Source organism: Rhipicephalus microplus, chromosome 3 (genome assembly GCF_043290135.1).
Source record: "Rhipicephalus microplus isolate Deutch F79 chromosome 3, USDA_Rmic, whole genome shotgun sequence".
In the NCBI taxonomy this organism is placed as follows: Eukaryota; Metazoa; Arthropoda; class Arachnida; order Ixodida; family Ixodidae; genus Rhipicephalus; species Rhipicephalus microplus.
The window spans coordinates 23,225,528-23,249,707 of record NC_134702.1 but is presented as its reverse complement, the minus strand read 5'-3'; the positions used below and the strand labels follow the sequence as shown (position 1 = coordinate 23,249,707).

The 24,180-nt window shown below is 47.8% G+C and overlaps 1 protein-coding gene across 1 annotated transcript; it reads left to right on the top strand.

Moving 5' to 3' along the window:
- The first annotated feature begins 7,606 nt into the window (after positions 1 to 7,606).
- On the top strand, positions 7,607 to 23,736 carry LOC119163430 (carbonic anhydrase 2). The gene is made up of 7 exons (XM_075889082.1): positions 7,607 to 8,054; positions 9,677 to 9,718; positions 19,024 to 19,203; positions 19,837 to 19,988; positions 20,930 to 21,022; positions 21,695 to 21,925; positions 23,538 to 23,736. The coding sequence occupies exons 1-7, from the start codon at positions 7,973 to 7,975 to the stop codon at positions 23,700 to 23,702; spliced, it is 945 nt and encodes a 314-aa protein (XP_075745197.1). The 5' UTR covers positions 7,607 to 7,972; the 3' UTR covers positions 23,703 to 23,736.
- Positions 23,737 to 24,180: the final 444 nt, after the last annotated feature.

Here is a 24,180-nt window from a genome sequence, read left to right as displayed (position 1 = left end):
AATTTTTGCCCCGAATCGCCAGCCAGAAACCGAAAGGTTGAGAAGGTACTAGCTAGAACGCACTGCTCAATGCACCTGCATTAGCGTTTAGCTTTCCCTTTTTTTTTTGATAGCGAACGTCAAAGTTGCGCTGTGGAGCAACATGCTCCACCTCAGTAACCGGCCACTTTTAGGCGACGATACCTATGCGGCACCAAGAGCGGCTCACACTTTCGACGTTGCACAGGGGAACAACGATACGGCTTGCTACGGATTGACTCCTCACCGCTTAGCTCGATATCGTGTTCGATCACCCTCATGTTTCCGGGGCGGTCCGAAAACACGTCTTCAAACTCGGAACCGATCTTTCTCAGGTCCTCTTTCTCAGGTCCTCCTTCACTTAAGCTAGGCTCTAGGTTTATCTGCTCCCGGATTACTTTCGATCCCCCTTCGATTACCTCACTAGAACTCAAATTTTCTGCATCCTCTTCCTCGGAAGCATTCAACAACAGATTTACGACCGCTTGATGTTGAACGTATGGTTTCATCAAGTTGTAAATTTTGTCCGGCCGCCTTCCTAATTTCACTTCATAATTTGAATTGCAAGGCTTCGATAATACTGTGGCGGGCCCTTTCCAATCAACCTCAAGCTTGTTCTTTTTGAACGGCTGCAGCAGCATTACCTGACTCCCTACTTCAAAAGCACGCTTCTTCACCGATTCCCCGTAGTGCTCCTTCGACAGCACTTTTGCCGCGTTTTTCTGGCTTTCCACTAGCGCTTCAATTTGGCTTTCCACTAGCGCTTCAATTTGGCTTTCCACTAGCGCTTCAATTTGGCTTTCCACTAGCGCTTCAATTTGGCTTTCCACTAGTGCTTCAATCGAGAGATCCTCACGCTGCTCTCGAATGAGCGTCTCTCGATCAACTCTCGGCAGCTCGCTCCAACTTTCCGCTACAGGCGAGAGCGTTGCAACCCCCTCGCTCTGACTCAATGGCGCCATGTCGTCTCCCCTTTCTACGGAAACCGCGCCGGTCGGTTCGACGACGGGCCGCTCGCGTGACTGCTCCCATGACTCATGCGGAAACTTTCCTTTCTGAGGTTCCGTCGACCCGCCGACAAGGTCACTTGAGAGTTCACCGCATGGAACCAGATCAAGCTGCCGCGATAGCTTCCGCGCTTGCGATCGCGTGAGAGCCATGCACGCTAAGTTGGGGAAGAACGATTTGCCCTGCTCTTTGAGAAGCTGCTCCGAGTTGTTGGAGAAAAGATAAGGAAAACGATCATTTAGCGCGGCAGACACAGCCGCTTCGGTGCGAAGCTCACCGAACGGGCCTTTAATGACAACCGTGGCGATTGGTAAGCGAACACTCTGCTCCTCGGCGACCTGCCTGATCCACGCGCATTCTCCTGTGAAGTCATCCGGAGACACCAATGAAGGATGGACAACATCCATGGTTGCCGCTGAGTCTCTAAGTGCTCGGCACGTTTTCTCATTCACCCTAATTTCTTGGAGATACGGCTCCAACAACCGCATGTTTTTTTCTGATTCTCGGATCGTTGCGAAGGCAAACTTTTCCTGACAGTTTCTAGCGATGTGCCCTTCCTTTTTACAGTTGTAGCAGATTAGCGGCTTCCGTTTGTTTTCCGATTCAAATGCCTGTGTGGTAGAAACCTCACTCGATTTCTCCGCTTCTGTTTGCCCTTCCCCTACACTGTCCTTCGTAAGAGACGGGTCCTTTTTGAAATTACGGTGCGGAACGGGTTTCCGTTGATCAGGTTTCCTTGAAAAGCCCTCTTTCCTTTCATCCTTTTCAACGCGCACTGCCCTGCTATGCAACTTTCGGCGAGCATAATACTCCTCAGCTAACTCAGCTGCCTTATTTAACTGTACTTCCCCAAGTCTGTCCTGCAGCCAAAGTTTGACATCCTCCTCGATGCAGCGGTAGAATTGCTCCAATGCAACGCATTCCACCACTTTATCGCGGTCGTCATAAACCCCTTCGCCCTTGAGCCATTCAATCAAATCGGCTTTAAGACGAAACGCGAAGTCAACGTGTGACTCATTCCCCTTTTTAGCATACCGGAACCTTTGCCTGAAAGCCTCGGGTGACAACTTATAACGTCTCAAGAGCACTTCCTTAACCTCGTCATAGCTCTCAAACGCTTCCCTCGATAAGCAAGTTATCGCGTCGGACACTTCGCCGGGAAGAAGAGCTAGCAGGTTCCGCGCCCAAAGAGGCCGCTCCAAAGCGTTTCGCTCACAGACGTGTTCAAACTTGACGAGATACTTCGCCATGTCCTCGCCTACTACGAACGGTGGCAGTTGGTCCCGAATTCTAAAACCGCTGACCTGAATCGTCGGAGAAGCTACGCTAGGCGCCTGCGAACACTGTAGGATTGCCAATTCTAGTCGTTTCATCTCAAGGCGCTCCTGTCTCTCGGCCTCCTCGCGCTCGCGACGTTCTACTTCTCGCCTTTCAGCCTCCTCACGGCGTGCTTTAATATCCACCCAGGCCTCATCGACTTCCTCAGCCGACACTCCCTCATCCTTCATGATCTCAAGGATCGCTTGCTTTCGTTTCGCACGGCCCAAAGTAATGCCGAGTTCCTCACAAATTTCGATGAGTTCCTTCACTTTAAGGTTCTCCATCGTTCACACTAGCCTCTTGCTGTTTGCCCCTGTTAACAATTTACTTGCCGTACCCACTATAAGTCAACTAGCAAGACGCGCAAGCAATTTTTCACTCTCCCGTGTTTACCCCCTCCGCATTAACTTTGGTTTCAAAGCACTTCGACTTTGCTTGAAACGATCAAAGCTCACTCTAATGCTTCACACAGCCCTTCTCTAAACTACTACAACCTGAGCTAGAGTAGTCTGGTGAACTGAGGGGAAAACATCAGGCACTCACCGCATCGATGTCGCTGACGCCGGCCGATCCCGCAGCTGCCAACCACTGTTGCGAATCTGCCTCCGTGGATCCCACCGCTGCCACCACTGTTGCGAACGCTGCCACCACTGTTGCGAATGACGGACCGATCCCGCCGAAGCCACCACTGTTGCGAAAGACGGCGACGCCAACACGGCCTCGAAGGCGCCACTGCTTTCAACTCCGCCGGGAAGGTCACCAGCCTTTTGGTAGCGTATGTTTCTCAGCCCGCGACTGCTTCTGCGCAGAGCTGATAAGACGAGCGGACGAGACGACGGTGCGTTAAACAAGGTTTATGTACAGCATATATACAGAGGCGTTACAATTTCGGCACTGGGGCCGACAGAGACTCGAAGAGCCGAGCTCTCCTCTCTAACACATAGATCAGCCTTTCGCCTAAGACCGCTGACTCACACACATGTCGGCTCTCCGACATGGGGACCCCTCTCTCATAGGACCGCCGATCGCGACGCGCCGCAGGGCTTCTTTTATTTGCACCGGGTCCAACCAAAATGTCCAATCAGAAGCGCCGCTGGTCGTCAAGGCAGATTCCTCCAATGGGGTCGCCGCGCCATGCGTCAGACCACCAGACACGAGGACGCCGGCTCGCTGTCACATGCGCAGCTGACTCAATGCACGTGGGCCAGAGATGCGCCGCGCGTGTTCACGCCGTCGAGTTGTTCGCGCCAGGCGGACTGCGGGCTGGCCTTGACCCAGATTGCCTTTTTCAGAGGCACGGACGTTTGACGAGGACTCGCTGGCATAACAGTGCTCCACCCACGAAGGAGAGGAAAGACACCACACAATGCATGTGGAGGGGGCACAGTCCACACGATGCCCAAGTATGGTCACCAAAGCACTGCACCGACGTTTTCGCACACGTCACCAAGTTTCGCGCACGTCCGATGATTTTGGTTTCCAAGATTCTTCTGGCAGCTGGGTGAGGTTCGAAAAACCGGCTGCCAGTACACGTGTCAAACTTGCCTGACTCTTCGGGTAGGACAATGTAGTGGTGCGCCAGCATATCGTCAAAATATGCCACCCTATTCAGCCGATTCTATGGAGAAAGGGGGGAATGAATAGTCAACTAATCTCTCATAGCCGAGGTGGGCTCCGGCGAGGGCCGCAGCAGATAGTGCATTATCCTTTTCTTCACCCCCACATTCCATTCCTGGTTGTTTGCTAGAAGCTGTGGCTTAGCTGCACATATCCCGGGGCTTCCTCACAAGATGCAACCACAACCAGTTTGGCTTTAGCTTGCAGCCTGAACTGCAAATACCATGCTGGTTCCGAGATTTCCAGATCCCCAGTGACCTCGAAAATGGCCCAGCTGCCTCCTTGTCTGCCTCGAAAGCCTTGCTCGCAGCAAACACAATGGCCTTTCTTAAGTCGAGCTCACAATGGCCTCTCTTGGCTTGTGGGGTTCCTTTGCGCGAACCAGTCCCGAACACCTCGTTCAGGTTTTGCCGAAAGAAATTCAACCCGTCTTGACGGCACACCCTGGTTTTGAATGCGTCGAAATATTTTCGTCCCGTTCACAAAGGCCGCAAAACTTCAATAATGATGACGGTGGTAACACTACAAAAAATATTGCTCCTGAAAATGCTAGCCTTGCTTCCTAAACAGTCAAATATTGCTATCGCATTCATTGCTTCGCCCTTTTCGCAAAACGGGGACTTCTTTTTTTTCTAAGCTCGAGGGCGTGGATTCTACTTGCGGCCACTTGTCGAGGGAAGCGAAATGCAAAGGAGACCCATGTAGTTAGATTTAGCCAGGTGCACGTTAAGTTACACCAGATGGTCGAATTTTCGGCGCCCTCCGTTATACGGCGTCTCATGATCATATTGGAACGTCTCAGTGATGTCACGTACGTGATATCTCGGCTGTTGTCAACTGACCACCGCTCAAGCAAGACCAACGTCGTTCATGTCGCCCGTTTAAAACGCTTTCATCATCGCAACGAAGCCAAACTCGCCCGGTGGGCATCGTCTGCAAAGGGGGAATTGCTAGGATACTGAGGGGACGCGTGGAAGAAGAGGAGAACGAGGTTGGCACGAGCGGTGATCGGCCAGATCCCTGGACTCTCGCATTCATCATCTCTTGTAAATAAAGGCATCTCACCGTAACAATATCGTTTTTTTTTTCGAACGCAATATCTATAAGCGTGCACGTACTCCCCTTCAGAGGGCGGGGGGTGAAGGTTTGTCGCAGCATGTATGGGGAAGATTGCATGTAACTGGGGAGGGGGGGGGGCAACCACTGGCCCTGACTTCTCTGGTGCAAACGCTTATGGTAATACCCCAACAATTATCGGTATTAATTGCACATTTGGGCTAATATCGAAGTGACGATGTTGTGTGGGTGCTGGAAAACTATGGTGGCTTGCAAGCTGCTAACGCTGCGCGCCATCGATGCTGACGCTATCGAGCCAGTTTCTCAGAGGCTTGACCACACGTGAGCGTCACAGCGTGTCGGCGCGTCGCTTTTTGACGGGAATCAAAGGTGATCATTGATTGATTGATTGATTGATTGGTTTGTGGGGTTTAACATACCAAAACCACCATATGATTATGAGAGACGCCGTAGTGGAGGGCTCCGGAAATTTCGACCACCTGGGGTTCTTTAACGTGCACCCAAATCTGAGTACACGGGCCTACAACATTTCCGCCTCCATCGGAAATGCAGCCGCCACAGCCGGGATTTGATCCCGCGACCTGCGGGTCAGCAGCCGAGTACCTTAGCCACTAGGCCACCGCGGAGGGGCTCAAAGGTGATCATTTGAGAGAAGTCTGCCCGGTTGGGATAGAACGTGAATGGATGAGAAAAATGCAACCAAAAAATGATGTTAGGAATACCCGACGGGTTTTCGCACCCTTGTGGAAGAAACCGGATCGGCTTCGAAACGTCGGGTTTCCCTAATTTGACGCGCCCTCTCCCTATTTAGGGAAAGGGCGTGCAGCTTCGTGGCTAATTGCACCATAAATAATAGTGATGTCCATTAGAGTATACCCATTGTCACCAGCCTCGTGTAGCTTCGCGCCCTCTCTCTAAATGGGGAGAGGGCGCGACGCCACGCTACAACGCGTACGTGTTAATTTGACAAAAAAAAACAAACAAAAAACAGAGCTCTTCAACAAAATAAAGCTGGACTGGTCCTGTTAAACCAGGTACAAGGCTACTTGAAGCTGGATTTGCATTTTTCGGTCCACGACTTCTAGCACGAGCTGCTTCTACGATCAATGTTCTTACTGAGTGGCTGGCTGGAATCTCCCGATTTTACAGGGAGATTCCAGCCCTACAATCTTACTCTTTCTCAACTACTCTATATTATACATATATGCATACTACGCAGGCACAGGAAATTTACATATATTTTTAATTTATTTGCAACTTGTTGATGGCTTGAGGACTCAGCAAGGACATAAAAAACTGTGCTAATAATGCTATTTATTCTTCATTGCTGAATATTAGAAGAACTTTTTTCTTATAATACCACTATTCTACCATCTGAATACATATCTGGCCATAAGAATAAATGGCCTTTATGGAACTCTTTTAACATACAGTAAAGAAAAGAAACTGTAAACACCACTGATACTACTGTTTGGTACTAAAAAATTACCTTTTCGGGATTAAACCCCTCCTTCCCCCCAAATTCTATAGCACATACTGCCGCAAGACTCATAGCTGATCCCTCTTGGTGGGTTGAGCCATATTTATAGTAATTAACGAACCAACGAATGTGAAGGGACCCTGCGAGTTTTTATATGTCCACGATCAGGTTTATTGGGCGTTAATACTTCACAGGCGCCCAAAGAAGGATGCCTAACAAGCACCAACCCGCACGTGTGTACACGTGAAACGATGTACATGCGAAACCTCGAACGTCTCGCTTAACTCGTGCCCTGCGAACAGAAAGAAGAATGCGCAGTCGAGCTGGAATTGTGCGCATAGACTGACCGCGTCTCGAAACAAAGGCATCGGCAACAACTTATACGACCGGTCTGAGTGTAAAAATAGGAAGTACGAAAGTAGGGCGGCCGAACGTCTGTTCGAGCATAGTTGTGTGCACCTTATAACGTTAGCATCACTGACTATGGTTAATCAGCATTGAAAAGAAACGCACAAAGCAATGAGAGCGTCATGAATCACGGATACATGCAGGTTATTCACGCTGTTAATGTGTACATTAAACAGCTTCTTCGGCATGGCGCATGCGTAAAGACCCTCGGAAACGTGCTTTAACACAGCCAGTGCAGTATATATAGGACATTTTTGCACCGTAGGCAAAACTATGTTTTTATTGAGCTCCCCGCAGATTGAACAACTATACGTCAGGACCTGAACCTCACGTTGGCTTGGTTTTCGGTCTGAAGTTAAAAACCGTGACAGGACCAGGCGTGCTCTGAGCTGCAAAAAAAAAAAAAAATCACGGGAAAGGTTGCATTAAGCTACGGATGACCGAATGTGAGAAGTATATACTTCCTGTCCCGTTCAAAACGGCATACATGGTACGCGCGAGCGCGCTTCAGCCGCTGCACGCAACTGCATCGGAGACGCGGGGGCTCGCCGGGCTCCTTTCGAAAACGTCGTTTGAGAGCGGCTCTGCCCCGTGTGTGATGGAAAGGAGTTGACAAGTGCCTCCGCACTGCACACCTGTTCGACGCGCAGAGGCAAACAGCGTGTCTATTATTGTATTTCTACCAGTTCCTTTCTACGGGCTCCCTTATTTTTCTACAGGGGCGTATAGAGGCGCGGAAGAAACTGCAGTGCGACTGATCCAACAGGGGTGCTGTCACTCGGGTGTTATCGCGCGCTACTTTGCGGTCAGAATCGGTTTTTTTTTATTGTTTTCGCCTCGCACGGCAGACTAGTTCACCGCTCCGATTCGCGTGAATGCGTTGAAATCGCCGTCTTCGTTGAAATAGGGAAGATAAGAAAGAAAAGATTCGAGACCAAAACACGGCCAGCTCCGTCCTTCCTTGCTCGCTGGCGGAAGACAGCCCTCCACTCTAACTTTTGCTGCGTGCGGAGTTGTGTGTCGTGACGAACGAGTAACACTGTCATGGCTTTACCTGCTAACGAACGGAAGGGTTTGACTGCGTGGATTTCTTGCTGCTGCTGGTGTTTCCTTGTTGCCGGCGCATGTGAGTACAATTGTTTCTGTTTAGAAATAAGAATTGAAATATTAGGATTACTGTATGTACTCAACTACGGGAAAACAGTAAGCCGTTCATTTTACAAAAAACAAAAAAAGAAGAATAGTTCTGTGTTTATATAAAGTGTTTTACGAGTGTGTTTTGAAGTTTTTGAACTATTCAGAGTAATTGGTACTCTACTGTGGGAAAGCAGATAGCCGTGTGTTTACAAAAAGTGTTAAACGATTTTGAGTACTTCGTACTCTACTATGGGAGAGCATAGCCGTCCCGTAGGAATACTTAACTTCGCTTATACAGCAAGAGCAACTAAACCAGAGAGATAAAAAATTTTAGATTTTTCGTGTGTTAAGTGCGCCACTTTACAATACAGAAACGTCCTAATGTGTCCACAGTTTTTTTCCCCCTAAAATGAATTTCCTGGCGAATTTCAAAAAATATTTTAAATCGCTTCTCAAACGAAGCGTAGTAGTTTAGGTAGGGGCAGCGAACTTCTAATTACTAATATGCGTAGTACAGACACTTCAGCAAAAAAAAGTACTTACGGTTAAAAAAAAAAATTCCTGCCTGCGGCCTTGATTTTCAGCATGTTGTCATCATAGCATTTATTATAGGTGTTTATAAACATGGGAGAAGTTTCGCTGAAGGAAATCACTAGGCATACATTATGTAGGCCTTATTGTTTGATATGTGGGGTTTAACGTCCCAAAACCAACATGTGATTATGAGAGACGCCCTAGTTGAGGGCTCCGGAAATTTTGATCCCCTGAGGTTTTTTTAACGTGCACCCAAATCTGAGCACACGGGCCTACAGCATTTTCGCCTCCATCAAAAATGCAGCCGCCGCAGCCGTGATTCAATCCCTCGATCTGAGGGTCAGCCTGCCGAGTACCTTAGCCACTAGACCACCACGGCGGGGTGTATACCTTATTGTTTAAAGAGATTTTTGACATTATGTAGACCAGCCACTACGTAGCCTAGGTCGCTAGTTAGTTAATAATAACAATTGTCGGGGTATAACGTCACAAAACCACAATATAGATACACCGTAGTGCAAGCCTCCAACAATTTCAACCATCCGGAGCTTGTTAACGTGCACTTAAAAATCTGGGTACGTGGGCCTAAGCATTTTCGCCTCCATCGGGAATGCGATAACCAGTTTTGGAAGGGGTGATCGCCTCTTCCAAAACCGGTGAGCTCCCCCTCCCCATCTCTTCAGTGCTTGCCCTCCACCTGCTATCACCCATTAGGACAAATGAGTGGGATCTCTTTGAGCACACATTAACAGTATTTATGCTACGATAGAGTTTTTTGTGCTAATAAAAACAAAAAAGTAATGACCACACCCCCTCTCCGGTTTAAGCGATCGCCCCCCCCCCCAAATGAGTGGCTGACGCCATGCGTCCCCCCAAATAATGCGTCCCCCCCCCCCCCAAATAATGCGTCCGACGCCATGACGGTATCTGTAGCCGTCATGGCTATATACAGGCGGCGCTGACTGACGCCCCCACATTAATGAACATACCCTAAAGTGAGATGAAAAATATTCTGTCCCTCCTTCCTTGATTTCTTTTGTTGCGTGCTTACACGTTTTCCCTTATACCCTTTGGCAGTGGGAAGTCACAAAGGGGAACACTGGCATTACGGGAAACAAGGTAAGTGCACTATAGCTTCTGGTCTCTGTTGAGCGCGCATCGGATTGATTGATTGATATGTGGGGTTTAACGTCCCAAAACCACTATATGATTATGAGAGACGCCGTAGTGGAGGGCTCCGGAAATTTAGACGACCTGGGGTTCTTTAACGTGCACCCAAATCTGAGCACACGGGCCTACAACATTTCCGCCTCCATCGGAAATGCAGCCGCCGCAGCCGGGATTCGAACCCGCGCCCTGCGGGTCAGCAGCCGAGTACCTTAGCCACTAGACCACCGCGGCGGGGCTAGAGCGCGCATCGGATGATTCAGAAACGGTGCCAATCAAGGTATACCATGTATGTGAGAGAGGTTGTTGATTGATATGTGGGGTTTAACGTCCCAAAACCACTATATGATTATGAGAGACGCCGTAGTGGAGGGCTCCGGAAATTTAGACCACCTGGGGTTCTTTAACGTGCACCCAAATCTGAGCACACGGGCCTACAACATTTCCGCCTCCATCGGAAATGCAGCCGCCGCAGCCGGGATTCGAACCCGCGCCCTGCGGGTCAGCAGCCGAGTACCTTAGCCACTAGACCACCGCGGCGGGGCGTGAGAGAGGTTGTTGCCCTGTTTCATTCCTAAGTGAAAGGCTAGAAGAGGGAGTAGAAAGCTACGTCGATCACAAAGTGAACAGACCGAGTCTTGCTCTCTATATAATATGACTACACCCACTGCAGGATTAAGGCCTCTCCCATGTACCGCCGGTCAGCTTGGTCCTGTGTTCGCTGCTGCCACTTCACACCCACGAACTTCCTAATCTCATCTGCCCACCTAATTCCTGTCTTCCCCTCACCCACTCGCCTTCTTTTGTAATCCAGTCTGTGATCCTTAATGACCAGCAGTTAATTGTCTTGCCTTCGCTCTACGTGCCCTGCCTATGGCCATTTCTTTTTTATTTCGACTATGATGTTCTTAGCACCCGTTTGTTCCCTGATATGCTCTGCTTGCTGTCTTCTTGTCCCTTAGGGTTACATCTATAATTTTCCTTTCCATTGCTTGCTGCGTCGTCTTCAATTTAAGTTGAACCCTCTTTCCTTCTCCGTATGTAAGTATACTTTAGGACGCAGCTGTCACATGTCTTCCTCTTGATAGTGACAATCTTGGCATTCTTGGCAAATTGGGACCTGAACTTGGCAACGTCTAACGCTAGAAAATTATCTAGTGGGGCAACTCTAGCTCTGCTATTCGCCAAATAGAGGGTGTTAAATGGGGTGTAATAGAGCTCAGTTAGGTTATGAGGACAGATGAGGCCTATGTTGTACTACAGAATGGGCCCGTCCTTTGCTATCATGGCTTAGCTGACAGAAGAAAACTGGGGGTGGGGTTCTTTATCCACGGAAATATAACTGGTAACATAGAGGAACACTATATCATTAATGAAAGGGTGGCAGGTATCGTGATTAAACTCAATAAGACATACAAGATGAAGGTGGTACAGGCCTACGCGCCTACATCCTGCCATGCATATTAGTTGAAAGCTTCTATGAAGACGTGGAATCGGCAATGAGTAAGGTAAAAACTCAGTGTATTATACTGATGGGCGACTTCAATGTCAAGGCAGGGAAGAAACAGGCTGGAGACCAGGTAGTAGGGGTTTATGGAATCGGTATTAGAAATACCAGAGGGGAGTTATAGGTAGAGTTTGCAGAATGCAATAATTTACGGATCTTTATTATTTTCTACCGGAAACGAGTGAACCGTAAGTGAACATGGAGGAGCCTTAATAGCGAAAGTAAGCGAAATAGACTTTATATAGTGAGTGCCCACCCAGGCATCGGGCATGATGTTGTAGTACTTGGCAAGGTCTTGATACGATGCAGTGACCATAGAATGGTAACGTGTCGAATTCGCCTAGACGTGATGAAGGAACGACAGAAACTTATGTGCAAGAAGCCAATCAATGAGCTAGCACTGAGAGGAAAGTATAGGAATTCAAAGTCCCGCTTCAGAACAGATACTCAGCTGCTATTGAGGAAACCGGCTTTAGCGTTGACGCAACGAATGATAACCTGATGAGTATCAATACGGAGTGTACAGTGGGAGTTGGAGGTAACGTAGTCAGACAGGACACTGGCAAGCTGTCCAAGGAGACGAAGAACCTCATTAAAAAGCGTCAGAGCGTGAAAGTTCCTAGTACAACAGACAAAATAGAACTGGCAGAGCTTTCGAAGTTGAATAATAACCGTAAGGTATCCGATGTAATAAGGTATATTACGGAGAGAATTGAACATGCTCTAAAGAAAAGAGGAAGCGTCAAAGCGGTGAAGAAGTAACTTGAGATAGGCAAAAACTAGATGTATGCACTAAGGCATAATGAAGGCAAAGTAACTACCGATATGGATGGGGTAGTTAAAGTATACCGAAGGAGTTTTACAGAGATCTGTACAGTAGCCGGGACAACCATGACCGTGATGTAAGAACTATAGTAGTAACCCAGATGCCATTCGAACAGTAATGGTAGAAGTAGTTAGAAAAGCGTCGGGGGGAATGCAAAGAGGCAAAGCTGCTGGTGAGGATCAGGTAACATCAGATGTACTGAAAGACGGAGGACAGATTGTGTTAGTAAAACTGGCCACCCTGTAAAACCGGCGCTGTCTTACAGCACAGTTTTATTGCCGCAGCTATTTCATGCACCTAAATACTTGAGGGTGCAACGAAAGAGAAAGGGGAAAAAAGATATAGATGGCGTTGACTCTGCACGTATGTGACATGTGGGTACTGTCATCCCAAACACTACAAAAATAATGACAATAAAAATGTCAAAATATTTATCACGATCCGTTTAGAAAGTTAATCCATACACACTCGCCCAATTGCCAATCCTACTTAGCACCCCATTTATCGCTAAAAAGTCGCAACTGAAATATTTTAGTATATTTCGTGCGGAGCCAGTAGCTGCAGATTTCTTTGTATTCGTTTCTAAACCAACTTAACGGCTGCCGATATATGTCTCGAAACTCGCCGGTAGACTTTTCTTGTGCGTGAGTGTGCGTGATTGATCGACCAGAGGGTATACTCGAGCAGGCAGATGTCCCCTTGCGACGTAAAAATAAAGCGTCCGCAGATACACATCACAATGCTGCGAGCTCCTTTTGTTTTTGTCTGCCATAGAGGCCGTTTTCACGGGCACGCAGTATTGTCAGCTGTTGTGAAACTATATACGCTAAGAAGCAGGTTAGCTGGGTTGTTTTCGTCGTTGTTGTCATCTGACCACGGCTCACAACAAATACAGGGGGATCGGCCGAGTAGCAGACGGATTTTTTTTCATTACGGTGCTGTTGCTATTCGCCATCATCGTTGTTATTTTTTCATTATTATTGTTCCTATACTGCTGCAGGTTACAAGCTAAGATATAATCACAGCATATCCATGGAGTGAATGACGATGAGTAGGGCGAAGCGTCCATCCATCCATCCATCCATCCATCCATCCGTCCGTCCGTCCGTCCGTCCGTCCGTCCGTCCGTCCGCCTGTCTGTCTGTCTGTCTGTCTGTCTGTCTGTCTGTCTGTCTGTCTGTCTGTCCGTCCGTCCGTCCGTCCGTCCGTCCGTCCGTCCGTCCGTCCGTCTGTCTGTCTGTCTGTCTGTCTGTCTGTCTGTCTGTCTGTCTGTCTGTCTGTCTGTCTGTCTGTCTGTCTGTGGATATGCTGCGCTGGCTACACCGGAAGGATGGACTGCCCAAGACCATAAGGAGCTTCATCACCTCTAAAAATGTCAGCTCCGCCCACAGCCCCACCAACCCTGCCACTGAGAAATTGTATAGATGTCCCCACCAAATAGCGCTTACTCATTATCGTGACGCCAAGAACTGCATGCTATAGTCGCATACAACTTGATTCCGGAGAGGTGTCATCCAGACGACCGAAGCGCAGCAGCCGATCGCCTCTGCGACTAAAGAAGTATACATATAGTCCAATTCTCATACACGCGGCAATATTCTCCGAAGGCGGTGTTCCCGACAGTACGGGTTGTAACGTCTGACGTCAGTCTGGAGTGCGCGCCCCTTGGTGCATTCATGGGTGCATCCGCCTTCGAGGAGGAAATGTTACGGCTTCTAAAATTGTGTCCGCCTAGAGCAGGGATCCCAAACACGTGGCCCACCGACGTCTCGCTAGCGGCCCGCAGCTTCAGGAGCAATAATATATTTATGAATTTGCGAAGTTGTACTCACATTATTTACTCGGCTGTTGCGATTAATAACACTTCATTTGGTTAAAGTTAAAAAAGAGTCATAAGCTGGGCTATAGTTGCTAAACAGCCAGTCCCTGAAAGCACACACCAGAGAAATCGAACGTGGTCCCGTACTAACCAAAGCAGACTCGCTCTATCTAATGAAGTCGTGGAATTCCGCAAAACAGACCGATCAACGGCCACGAACTGAACCACGATCAATGCAGACGCGCCCTGTCTCACGGAAACGTGAAACGCCGCAAGACCGACGATTAGCCTATACGAAATGATCATGTGTACTGAGGAAACGTTTCGTTGCCTTCGCCGCCGACTGGGGAGAGAGAGGGAGAGCGTAGAGGAGGAGAGAGGAAGAGGAGGATGCGCATGCACAGTGGTGGTGTGGACGCCGCACTACTGAGGAAGCGTTTCGGATTGCCTTCAGCGCCAACTCGGGAGAGTGATGGTGGAGCGCTGGAGAGGAGGAGGAAACGCACATGCGCAGTGGGTGGTGGACACCGCGGGAGGGACGGGCACAACCCCCGCCATAAGCTGCTTCGCGTCTAATAAAAAGCGCGGAAAACGAAAGACAAAAAAAGGTAGAGGGGGCGCTACACAGGGGAAGCGCTGACTGTAAAATGAAACATTTATTGGCCATAATCCATGCTTAAATAACAAAACTGCATACCAAATGTACATGTGGGGCCAGATGGAAAAATCGGCAGATTCCACGTACAGTGGATATCGATGACATGCGAAGCACAAATGAGAAAGGTTGATATGTCACTTTAAAATCAGCACAACGTTACGAGGTGGAGGTAAACGATACCGTACATGACTTCCATGTCGTGATGTTTGGATGTGTCGTTTACCTTCGTCATCTATTCACGTCACGTGATACTAAATTTAGTATATGTGGAGCTAGCGAAACGGCCATGAGCACGCTGTGAGCGTGGTATGTTGTCATTTTCTTAAAGGCACGCTTGTCAGCGTTACCATGTTTGCATCAGTCATATACATTCGTCATCCATTGATGTCACGTAACACCGAATTGGGCATATGTGGACCTAGCAAAACGGCCGCGAGCACATCATGAAGGGCCCAATATACTCCAATGTAGCACTGACGCGCGCGCACGCTGGGCACAGCGCCGCTTCGTAAGCAAAACGCGAGCACTCTTTGGTCTGACGCCAGGGGCGACCGGCGCGACGAGCATCCGTTGGCGTGGCCCGACTGCAACCGGCGCGAAATGCGACATGCTGCATTTCGTGGCGATGCGTTACCCAGACAACACTGCGTCTCCCTTTTTTATTGACGAAGGGACGCTGGACATGCTGAAACGCGCATGCGTCAAAGCAATGCAGCGCGGCGCGCGCCTCCGAGTTTATTGCAGGACCGGCGCCTGGCGTGGCAACGCCGGCGTGACGCAACGAAATGAACGCGCCGGCAAGCACGCGCACCACGTCATGTCGAAATGTATTGGTCCCTTGACTGTGGCATGTAGTTATGTTCTCACATGACACGCATCTCATGATTATCATGTTTGCACAAGTCACATACCTTCGTCATCCATTCACATCACGTAATACCAAATTGGGCATATGTGAAGATAGCGAAACGGCCGCAAGTGCATCATTAGTGTAGCACGTAGCCGTGTTGTTATATGACACGCATATCGTGATTATCATGTTTGGGTCTGTCATTTACCTATGTCATCCGTTCGCGTCACGTAATACCGAGTTTGGTACATGTGAAGCTAGCGAAAAGGCCGCGAGCTTATCATGAGTGTAGCATGTAGTCATGCTGTTACATGACACGCATCTCATGTTTATCATGTTTGCACCATATCAGACCTTTGTCCTCCATACACATCCCGTAATAACAGATTTGGTATAGGTGAAGCTAGCGAAACGGCCGCCAGCGCATCATGAGCGTGGCATGTAGTCATGTTGTTACATGACACGCATCACATGATTATCATGTTTGCACCAGTCACATACCTTTATCATTCATTCACGTAGCGTAATACCAAATTTGGTATATGTGACGCTAGCGAAACGGCCGTGAGCGCATCATGAGGGTGGGTGGCATGTGGTCATGTTGTTACATGACACGCATGCCGTGATTTTTATGTTAGGGTCTGTCGCTTGTGTTCACCATGCAATCATGTCATACCATACCAGTTTTGCTACATGTGAACGAAACCAGCGCGAGAGCTGCAGGACCATGAAATGTAAATCATGACATTTATGACATACATGTCATGATTTTCATGTTATGACTTGTCAAATATGTTCTTCCTACAGTCATGTTATGCCATACCAAGTTTGGTATCGATACCATTATAGAAACGGCCAGGATAGCTGAATGTCGAAAGCGGCTAGATAGATAGATAGATAGATAGATAGATAGATAGATAGATAGATAGATAGATAGATAGATAGATAGATAGATAGATAGATAGATAGATAGATAGATAGATAGATACGCTCAAAACCACCGAAGTTCGCTACGAAATGTTTCGCATTTAAAAAGGACAGACAAGACGCGCTTGTCTGTCCTTTTTCTCTACTTCGTGTTTTCGTCCGTTTTTTTTTTTAGATGCGGAGCATCTTATACTCGCGCCTTGTAGTGCGCCGTCCGCACCGCTTCTCGAACATTCGACAGCTGAGGCGCGCGCATGCGCCGTCGCGCCGTCGCCCACTCTTCCACCATCTGTGCATCCCTTCCTCCTCTACACACCGCGCGCGCTTCACTCCTCCACCATCTGTGCACCCTTCCTCCTCTACACACCGCGTTCGACATCTACAATTCTCCTGATTCTCCAGTGGACGCGCATGTGGCGTCGCGCTTCGAGAACATTCAACAGCTGACAGTGCATGCGCCGTCGTGCTGTATATATACTCAAGGTCGGCGCTCGCTCGCTCAGTTGCCGCTCGTCGGTTGGTTTGTACGGCGCGTCGACGTCCAAGGTCGCGGTGAAATGAATTCCAACGAATCCACAAACACAATGATCGACGTCCCTTCGACCAGCGCCGCCCTTTCGCATACGTGTGTACGTGTTCACTCATTTAACACCCCCTCCTACAACCACGTTAACCAATTTAGCCATCGACCCAAGTAAGTCGCAATTTAACACCCCATTTCACAACCACGTTAACCAATTTAGCCATCGACCCAAGTAAGTCGCACTTTAACACCCCGTTAACCAATTATATGGTCCGCATCCTCCTCAGTGTTCCCCCGAGGGAAGCTGCGGGCAATTTTTTTTGTGCAGTACATTATGGCACATTATCTTATACCAGCGTTTTGTAGAGTTACGCGATATTGGATCCAAGAGCCTTCGCTGCTAGACTTACTTCACAGAACATTACATATTGCTACTATTGGATTAATTGCTTCGCCCTTGCGGTGTAACTGTGGTTGTATGCAGCAGGCTTTCAAGAGTTCATATCACCGTATACTGTTTATTAAAGCTATGTAACCAAGCGTTTGAAGTGCCGCTGACGCATTTTCACTCGTCGGTGCTAGAATTTTGGGCTAAAAGCTGCTGTTGTGGCCCGCCACGTTCTCCCTATGCCGTTGTCAGAGAAGTGCTACATGAAACTGCAAGCGACTCGCAGTTGTGTACTCAGCCACTCTGATTAATATGCGAGTAAGATGGAGCATGCATGACGACTATGGCTGTGATGGTCAGACGGGGAAGAAAGTAGAAACACGTGCACGTGCGCCATAAGCATGTCCGGTATACCGGGGGTCTTATGCTCTCCAGCCCTCATTGAACCTCACCACTATTCATTAAACAGCTTCTCTCTCGCCGTTTAAACACATCCTGCTGAGTGGGATCTGACAAAAAAAAAAAAAGCCTACAGGGTCCCTTATGCATCGCCTAAGACCAGGGGTACGTGTAAGCAGACATTTATCTCGCGGGGGGGGGGGGGGAGACACACACACTTCTTTGATGTGACGTAGGGGCCGGGCAGGCAGATGTGGTCTAATCTCAGCTTAAATGTGCTGTGTATGCCGTGACAAAAAATCGGTTGGAAAGGGGTGGGAGGCATGGGCCTTGCGTTCCACTCCCTGGCTACGTCACTGCCTAAGACGACTCCTAGGCAAAAGCCATGTTTTTCTTTTTTTTCCCAGTCGATGTGTTGATCCTCCACCTCAACCATCCGAAAGTTGTCCGCGGCGGCTAATGTAATTTTGCACTGCCTTAAAGAGCGGTGGCACTGCAAGCTTTCTGCATCTCACCTGGTTTGCACTCCCTCCGTGATCGGCTCACCTTTTAACAACGTGACGACGTCGTCATTTAATGTCCCGTCATGTGACGTCATAGTGACATCACATGTTCTGGCAATCTGTGACGTTATGATGACGTCATATGGCGATGTCTGCACGCGTGGTGCCGTTTAGTATCACTTGTGTTGATGCCACCGATACCGGCGATCAACTTTGCTGCTTGGTGGGGCATTTAGAGCTTTCTCCATAAAAGGGGGCCCTGCAACACTTGGAGAATGGTCGCAAAACGCTTCCCATCGGTACTCGACGTTCCCGAACACGCGAGCCAAACGTCATAGCGCGACACACGGCCCGGAACTTGAAATAAATGCTCAAAGTCAGTTAAAAATTGCGTTATCTTTTCTCGAGATGTGACGCTTTATACCATGGAATCATTGCGTCATAAGCCAAAGTATCACGCGATTGGCTGATTTCAGCACGGCGCGCTCGGGAATTACTGGGGTGCACGAACGTGAGCTCGAGCTGAAAAGCCACGCGTTCGGAATAAAAAAAAAAAAACGAAATACTATAGGCATACGTATTCAAGCTTAAGAGGCCGGCGTGATGTACCTTATTCCCCCGTAGCTTCCAGCACTTTCGTCGGGACGAGAGAAGCGAGAATTCGTCGTTGCAACGTGCGAAAACTTCTTGTCACTCCACTCATACATAGACGGACTATAAAAATTAATGCGGCCGTCAATTCGTGAGGCAATAAGGTCCTTCAGTGAACCCATTCAATGGCTACTCGGAAACCTGTTGCAGTGCCCCTTTCGTATTGAATACCGTCTCGTACGTGTCTAACAGCCATCGATCCGCAGGGACTGACGAGTGGCCCGAGCTTCGCATGGGCGTGAAGAACCAGTGCGGCGGCAAATACCAGTCGCCCATCGACATCAAAACGCACGAGACAACCTACAACGTCTCGCTGGGCCTTCTTCGGTACTCCAACTATGATAAAAAGCTGCAGAACGCCTACGTTTTGAATAACGGCCACACAGGTATTTATATATGCGATATGTCAAGCCCTATATATACGCAGTGTGCGACGTCGTTGCGATCTGCTTATTAGTCTAGTACGAATCTATTACCGGTCTGTACGTTGTTCTACGGGACATAGTGAGTTTTGGCAGCGTTATTGTTACCACTGATGAGAAAACTCTCCGGAACTTCGTTTTGGGATGGAAACGTCGACCTCGGGCTTAGCGCGAGGCCCGTTGTTTGACGGGTGCATATTGAAAAAAAACACTCAACCAAGCACGTTTTTCTAACATTTTTTGAGTGACAAAAATGCCCCAAACACAAGATAAGTCCATCTAAATATTCTTGGCGTCACCCAGATGCGACGGCGGTCAGGTTTTGGTGCGAAATTCGGGGAAGAAAATTTACCCCATCGTTTGACCTTGTTCGACCTGTATTGACTGCTGATTAAACCGCAGACTGAATAGCAATAGACTTCTGAAACAGCATAATTTCCCAGTTTAAAAACGTCCCGATTGTTGCAATTCTTAGCCTGCCTTTATCGGTCGATGAAGTTTCGTGACGTGCACCGAATCATGCAGGCCTCGTGTTCTCTATAACGACGGTGCTTGTAATGGCGATTGTGGTCTTCTTCTTTCAAAATATAAACATAGTGATGGTGTCCCCGAAGGGAAATAGCAGCGCAACGGTGACTGGGAGAGGCCTACCAGGAGTCTACAGCTTCAATCAGTTCCACTTCCACTGGGGGGCCGACGATACCGTCGGCACCGAACACCACATTGATGGCGAAGCCCATGCCATGGAGGTGAGCTTTACACACAGGCGTCAACTACTTTTCGGGGCAGGGACCAAGTGTGACCTCTTCTTTCCCTCCCCTGGAACTGCCCGATGTAACGGCGAAACTCCCTGCCCACACCTCCCAATATCCGCAAAAAAAAAAAACAAAAAAAAAAACTGTGAACTGCTGAAACTGAAACCCTCCTCTGTTGCCCAATTGACCGATGTCACTGCTTTTAAGGCTGCTGTTGAATGCGATGTTTACCCTTAGCAGCATTTTTCTTTGATCACTCTTATTTTTCTTATTATATATACTCTTATACACTCCCTTCTTTAACGCCTTCGGGCCCTGGAGATACAGAAATAAATAGATAAATAAATAAATAATAAATAAAAAAACCAACAAAATACTGGCCGAATTTACTGCAGGTACATGCAGGGTACCACTCGTATGAACATCATTTGCATCAATAAACTTGGAATTTCGATCAAAGCCACTGAATGATTTATTTTGTGTGTATGTACCTTTGTCCATTTAGTTCTGTTTCGACTTTCCTCCGATCACTGTTTACTACAAGCTCTGGATATATCGCAAGTAATGTCACGGAAGTACCCGCCCATTATGCTATATATAGTATACCCAAACATGGCGACCATGGAAACCTCACTACACAAAACCATCACGTGTGCGTCGCTTTGCGTTTCACGTTGGAAGTTGGTTAGCACAATTTACACGCCTGTACTAGCTGCTTTCACGTTTTTCCTTTAATACAGCTTCTCGACGTGCTATAGTGCCTTAAGATGGTGGCATAAATTACGCGAATGTTGATACTCTGTACAGTCAATATTCAGACGCCTTTGCTTAAGCACTGCATCATGTTGGCGTTTTGTCACTGTTCCAGTTCAGATATATCTGTCAAGACGTATGTCATCGTTCAAGATGGATGCTTACCTCCTGTGTTTTTTCAGATGCATCTGGTGCACACTAACAAGAAATACGCCACGGCTGAGGAAGCCTACAGACATTCTGATGGTCTCCTGGTTATCGGCGTGCTTTTCGCGGTATGCCGTCATAAGTGATACTTGGCTGTCGTTACTGTTTCATAAGCAGAACCTATATATTGGTGCCACTTCGTCAGCTAGGTATACGTGTTTCTTTACTTTATTATTATGGGGCAATACTAAGTCCACTTGGCAAGACAAAACAGAAGGATAGTACGTTGTCGTGAGGGTTATAAAAGGGGGTTCACCATCTCCGATCTCCCAGAAGCTGTCATATTTCGCACGTGTACATCTACACGCGCATGCAACCGCGTACAGATACACACACAGGCGCGCGCGCGCGCCTGTGTGTGTGTGTGTGTGTGTGTGTGTGTGTGTGTGTGTTGGCTTAGGTGGTTCTCAGACCGTACTCACTTTCTGGGCATCTTGCACATTAAACAAGGATTAAAATATTGGCCAGGTCTCCTACGGGCGTGTGTGACAACCTACCTTAACATATCTGCCGCTCTACTTTCTGGCAAACATTGATGTGCAGATAGATAGATAGATAGATAGATAGATAGATAGATAGATAGATAGATAGATAGATAGATAGATAGATAGATAGATAGATAGATAGATAGATAGATAGATAGATAGATAGATAGATAGATAGATAGATAGATAGATAGATAGATAGATTCGACAATGTGCAACGAGAAGGTGTGATCAAGAGAGTCGGCGTCTTCGCAGGTCTCTCGACAAGACAACCGGGCGTTGAACAGCGTCGTGCACTCGCTGGACTTCATGCTCAAGCAGCGCATCAACCGAGCGAAGCTGTCCAAGGCCATCTCGCTGGCGGACCTACTCCCGGGGAACCCGAGGCAGGCCTACTTCTACCGGGGCTCCCTCACAACGCCGCCCTGCGCTGAGGCGGTCACGTGGGTTATTCTCAAGCGTCAGGGGAAAATAAGCGAAACACAGGCAAGTGCAATAGATCGAATCTCATCATTACGCACTACAAGCAGACGACAAACTACTACGCTTGCTTGATCGTGTCCATGATATCGACATTCTTGAAAGGCCTATCAGGTAACTCCAGTTCCCATTTTTGTGAGCACGTTGGAAGTCACAGCACGCCGTGTAAAGAGGTTTTGTTTAAAAAATCAGGAGCGATTCCTTTACGGGAAAATGGGGCAAGCGAAATTTGGCGCCTCCCTGGCTTCTTTACATTCTTCTTTCTTTCTTTCTTTCTTTCTTTCTTTCTTTCTTTCTTTCTTTCTTTCTTTCTTTCTTTCTTTCTTTCTTTCTTTCTTTCTTTCTTTCTTTCTTTCTTTCTTTCTTTCTTTTTCAGGCAATCGCATTATGCAGTGCTCCTTCCTAACTGTTCCTTTCCACTATGCCGGAAATTACACGTTCACGTGCCTTAGCATCGCAACACTTTAGTTATTCAAATGCCATGCGAACATCGAAGGCCACGCGATCGTATCCAGCGAGCAATGCAAAAAAAAATGCCTCAATAAAGAACCAGATAACCATTTTAATAACGGCCGATCGTCGATGAACCCCTGATCGAGAAAGCCACTAATTATCGAAAAATGGCACATATGAATTCGCACGTCAACGGCAGACCTTCCAGGGCCGCATTTGAGCACGCTCGGTGACACCGGGCGTTCGGACATGGCCAGAAAACGCTGCGCTGCGCTGCGCTTTTGTAGTCGATCATCCCGCGAACGCGAGACCCATGTATGATGGATATAGAGCCATACATGACAAGCCATGCGTTCGAAGAAAAAGAAAAAAAAAAGAAAAAGTGCTCCAGGTCACGAGGCGCACGCGACGTATCTCCTTTCCCCTTGCCATCGCTCCCTGATTAGCTTCCAGCGCTCTCGTCGGGACGAGAGGAGAGAGAATGCGATTGCAGCGTGCGACAAATCCTTGTAACTCCGCTCGTACTGGACGGATTCTGAAAATTCTTGCGGTGGAGAATTCGTGAAACAATAAGCTCCTTCACCGAATCCATTCCATGGCTACTTGAAAAAAAAAGTTGTGCAGGGCTCTTTCAATAACCTTACAGACTATTTCTGCACTAAAACGTTTCGAAGAACTCAAAGTGATATGTCATGACTCCTCCGTGAAAACGCACCGCCACGCCTTCAGGAAGTGAGTTTCAACCACAGTAATCTTGATGTCACGCACAAGGAAACACGGACACGCAAAGGCGCGTAGAAGCCAAATGCGGTGTCCTAACAGCACATTAACTCTTGCGTTTATAGTTGTTTTACTGTACTCCCAGAGTTTATTTATCGCCTATCATACTTTTTGTTTTGTTATGCGTGTTATTTCCGCTTGTGTTCTTTATTCGCTTATTCATTGTAATCTGTGTGCACCCTCATATTGTTACCTTGCTTAGAAACTTGCAACCTGGATGTACGACCCCCCCCCCCCCCTTATGTAATGCCTTCGGGCCCTTAAGGTTGAAATGAAATGAAATGAAATGAAAAGCATCAGACAGCACTACTATCCGACCACATACCTTCCTGCGACATAGATGCGTTACTTAATATTCCTTTTTTATTTATTCATTTTTTTGCAGTTGAAGGCATTTCGTCAATTAGAAGTTGAAAGTGCGGTCAAAGGAGACTACGAGCCTCTGGTGAACAACTTCCGGCCAACTATGCCACTGCACGGGCGACACGTCAGCAGAAACTTTCTCATCATCCCGGACTATTCCAAAGGAGTGGTCAAGGCAAATCAATGATTAGGAACAATAAAATACGCCATTAATCGGTAAATCATCGTAGCCTCAAGCCCTGACGCATTGGAAAGAATTGTAACTTGCTGCAGTCAAACACACATATATCGAACTCGCAAGAAAGAAAGATATTAATAACGGGAAGTAGTTCAATATGTCGTATAACTTCATACACAACTTTTAATGATTTTACTGTATAATCAATTGCGAATGTCGATGGCTTAGTTGGCTTCCCGGCCCTGCTTCACGATACTGCAAGGAAGGCTGTTTCACAGCAATACGCGGGAATTTTTCCAAATTTAACCTTCGTTTTCTTTCTCTCTTTTTTTTTTCGCTTTGCGGTTGGAAAATATTTCTATACGGAGCTTTGTATATACGTCGGGCGCCGGAAGTTTTTAGCCCATTGTGGCACCGCTCGCGCTTCTGAGCCCTCTTCCCCGAAAAAAAAAAGAAAAAATATATTTTTCTGAGAAAAAGCCAACTT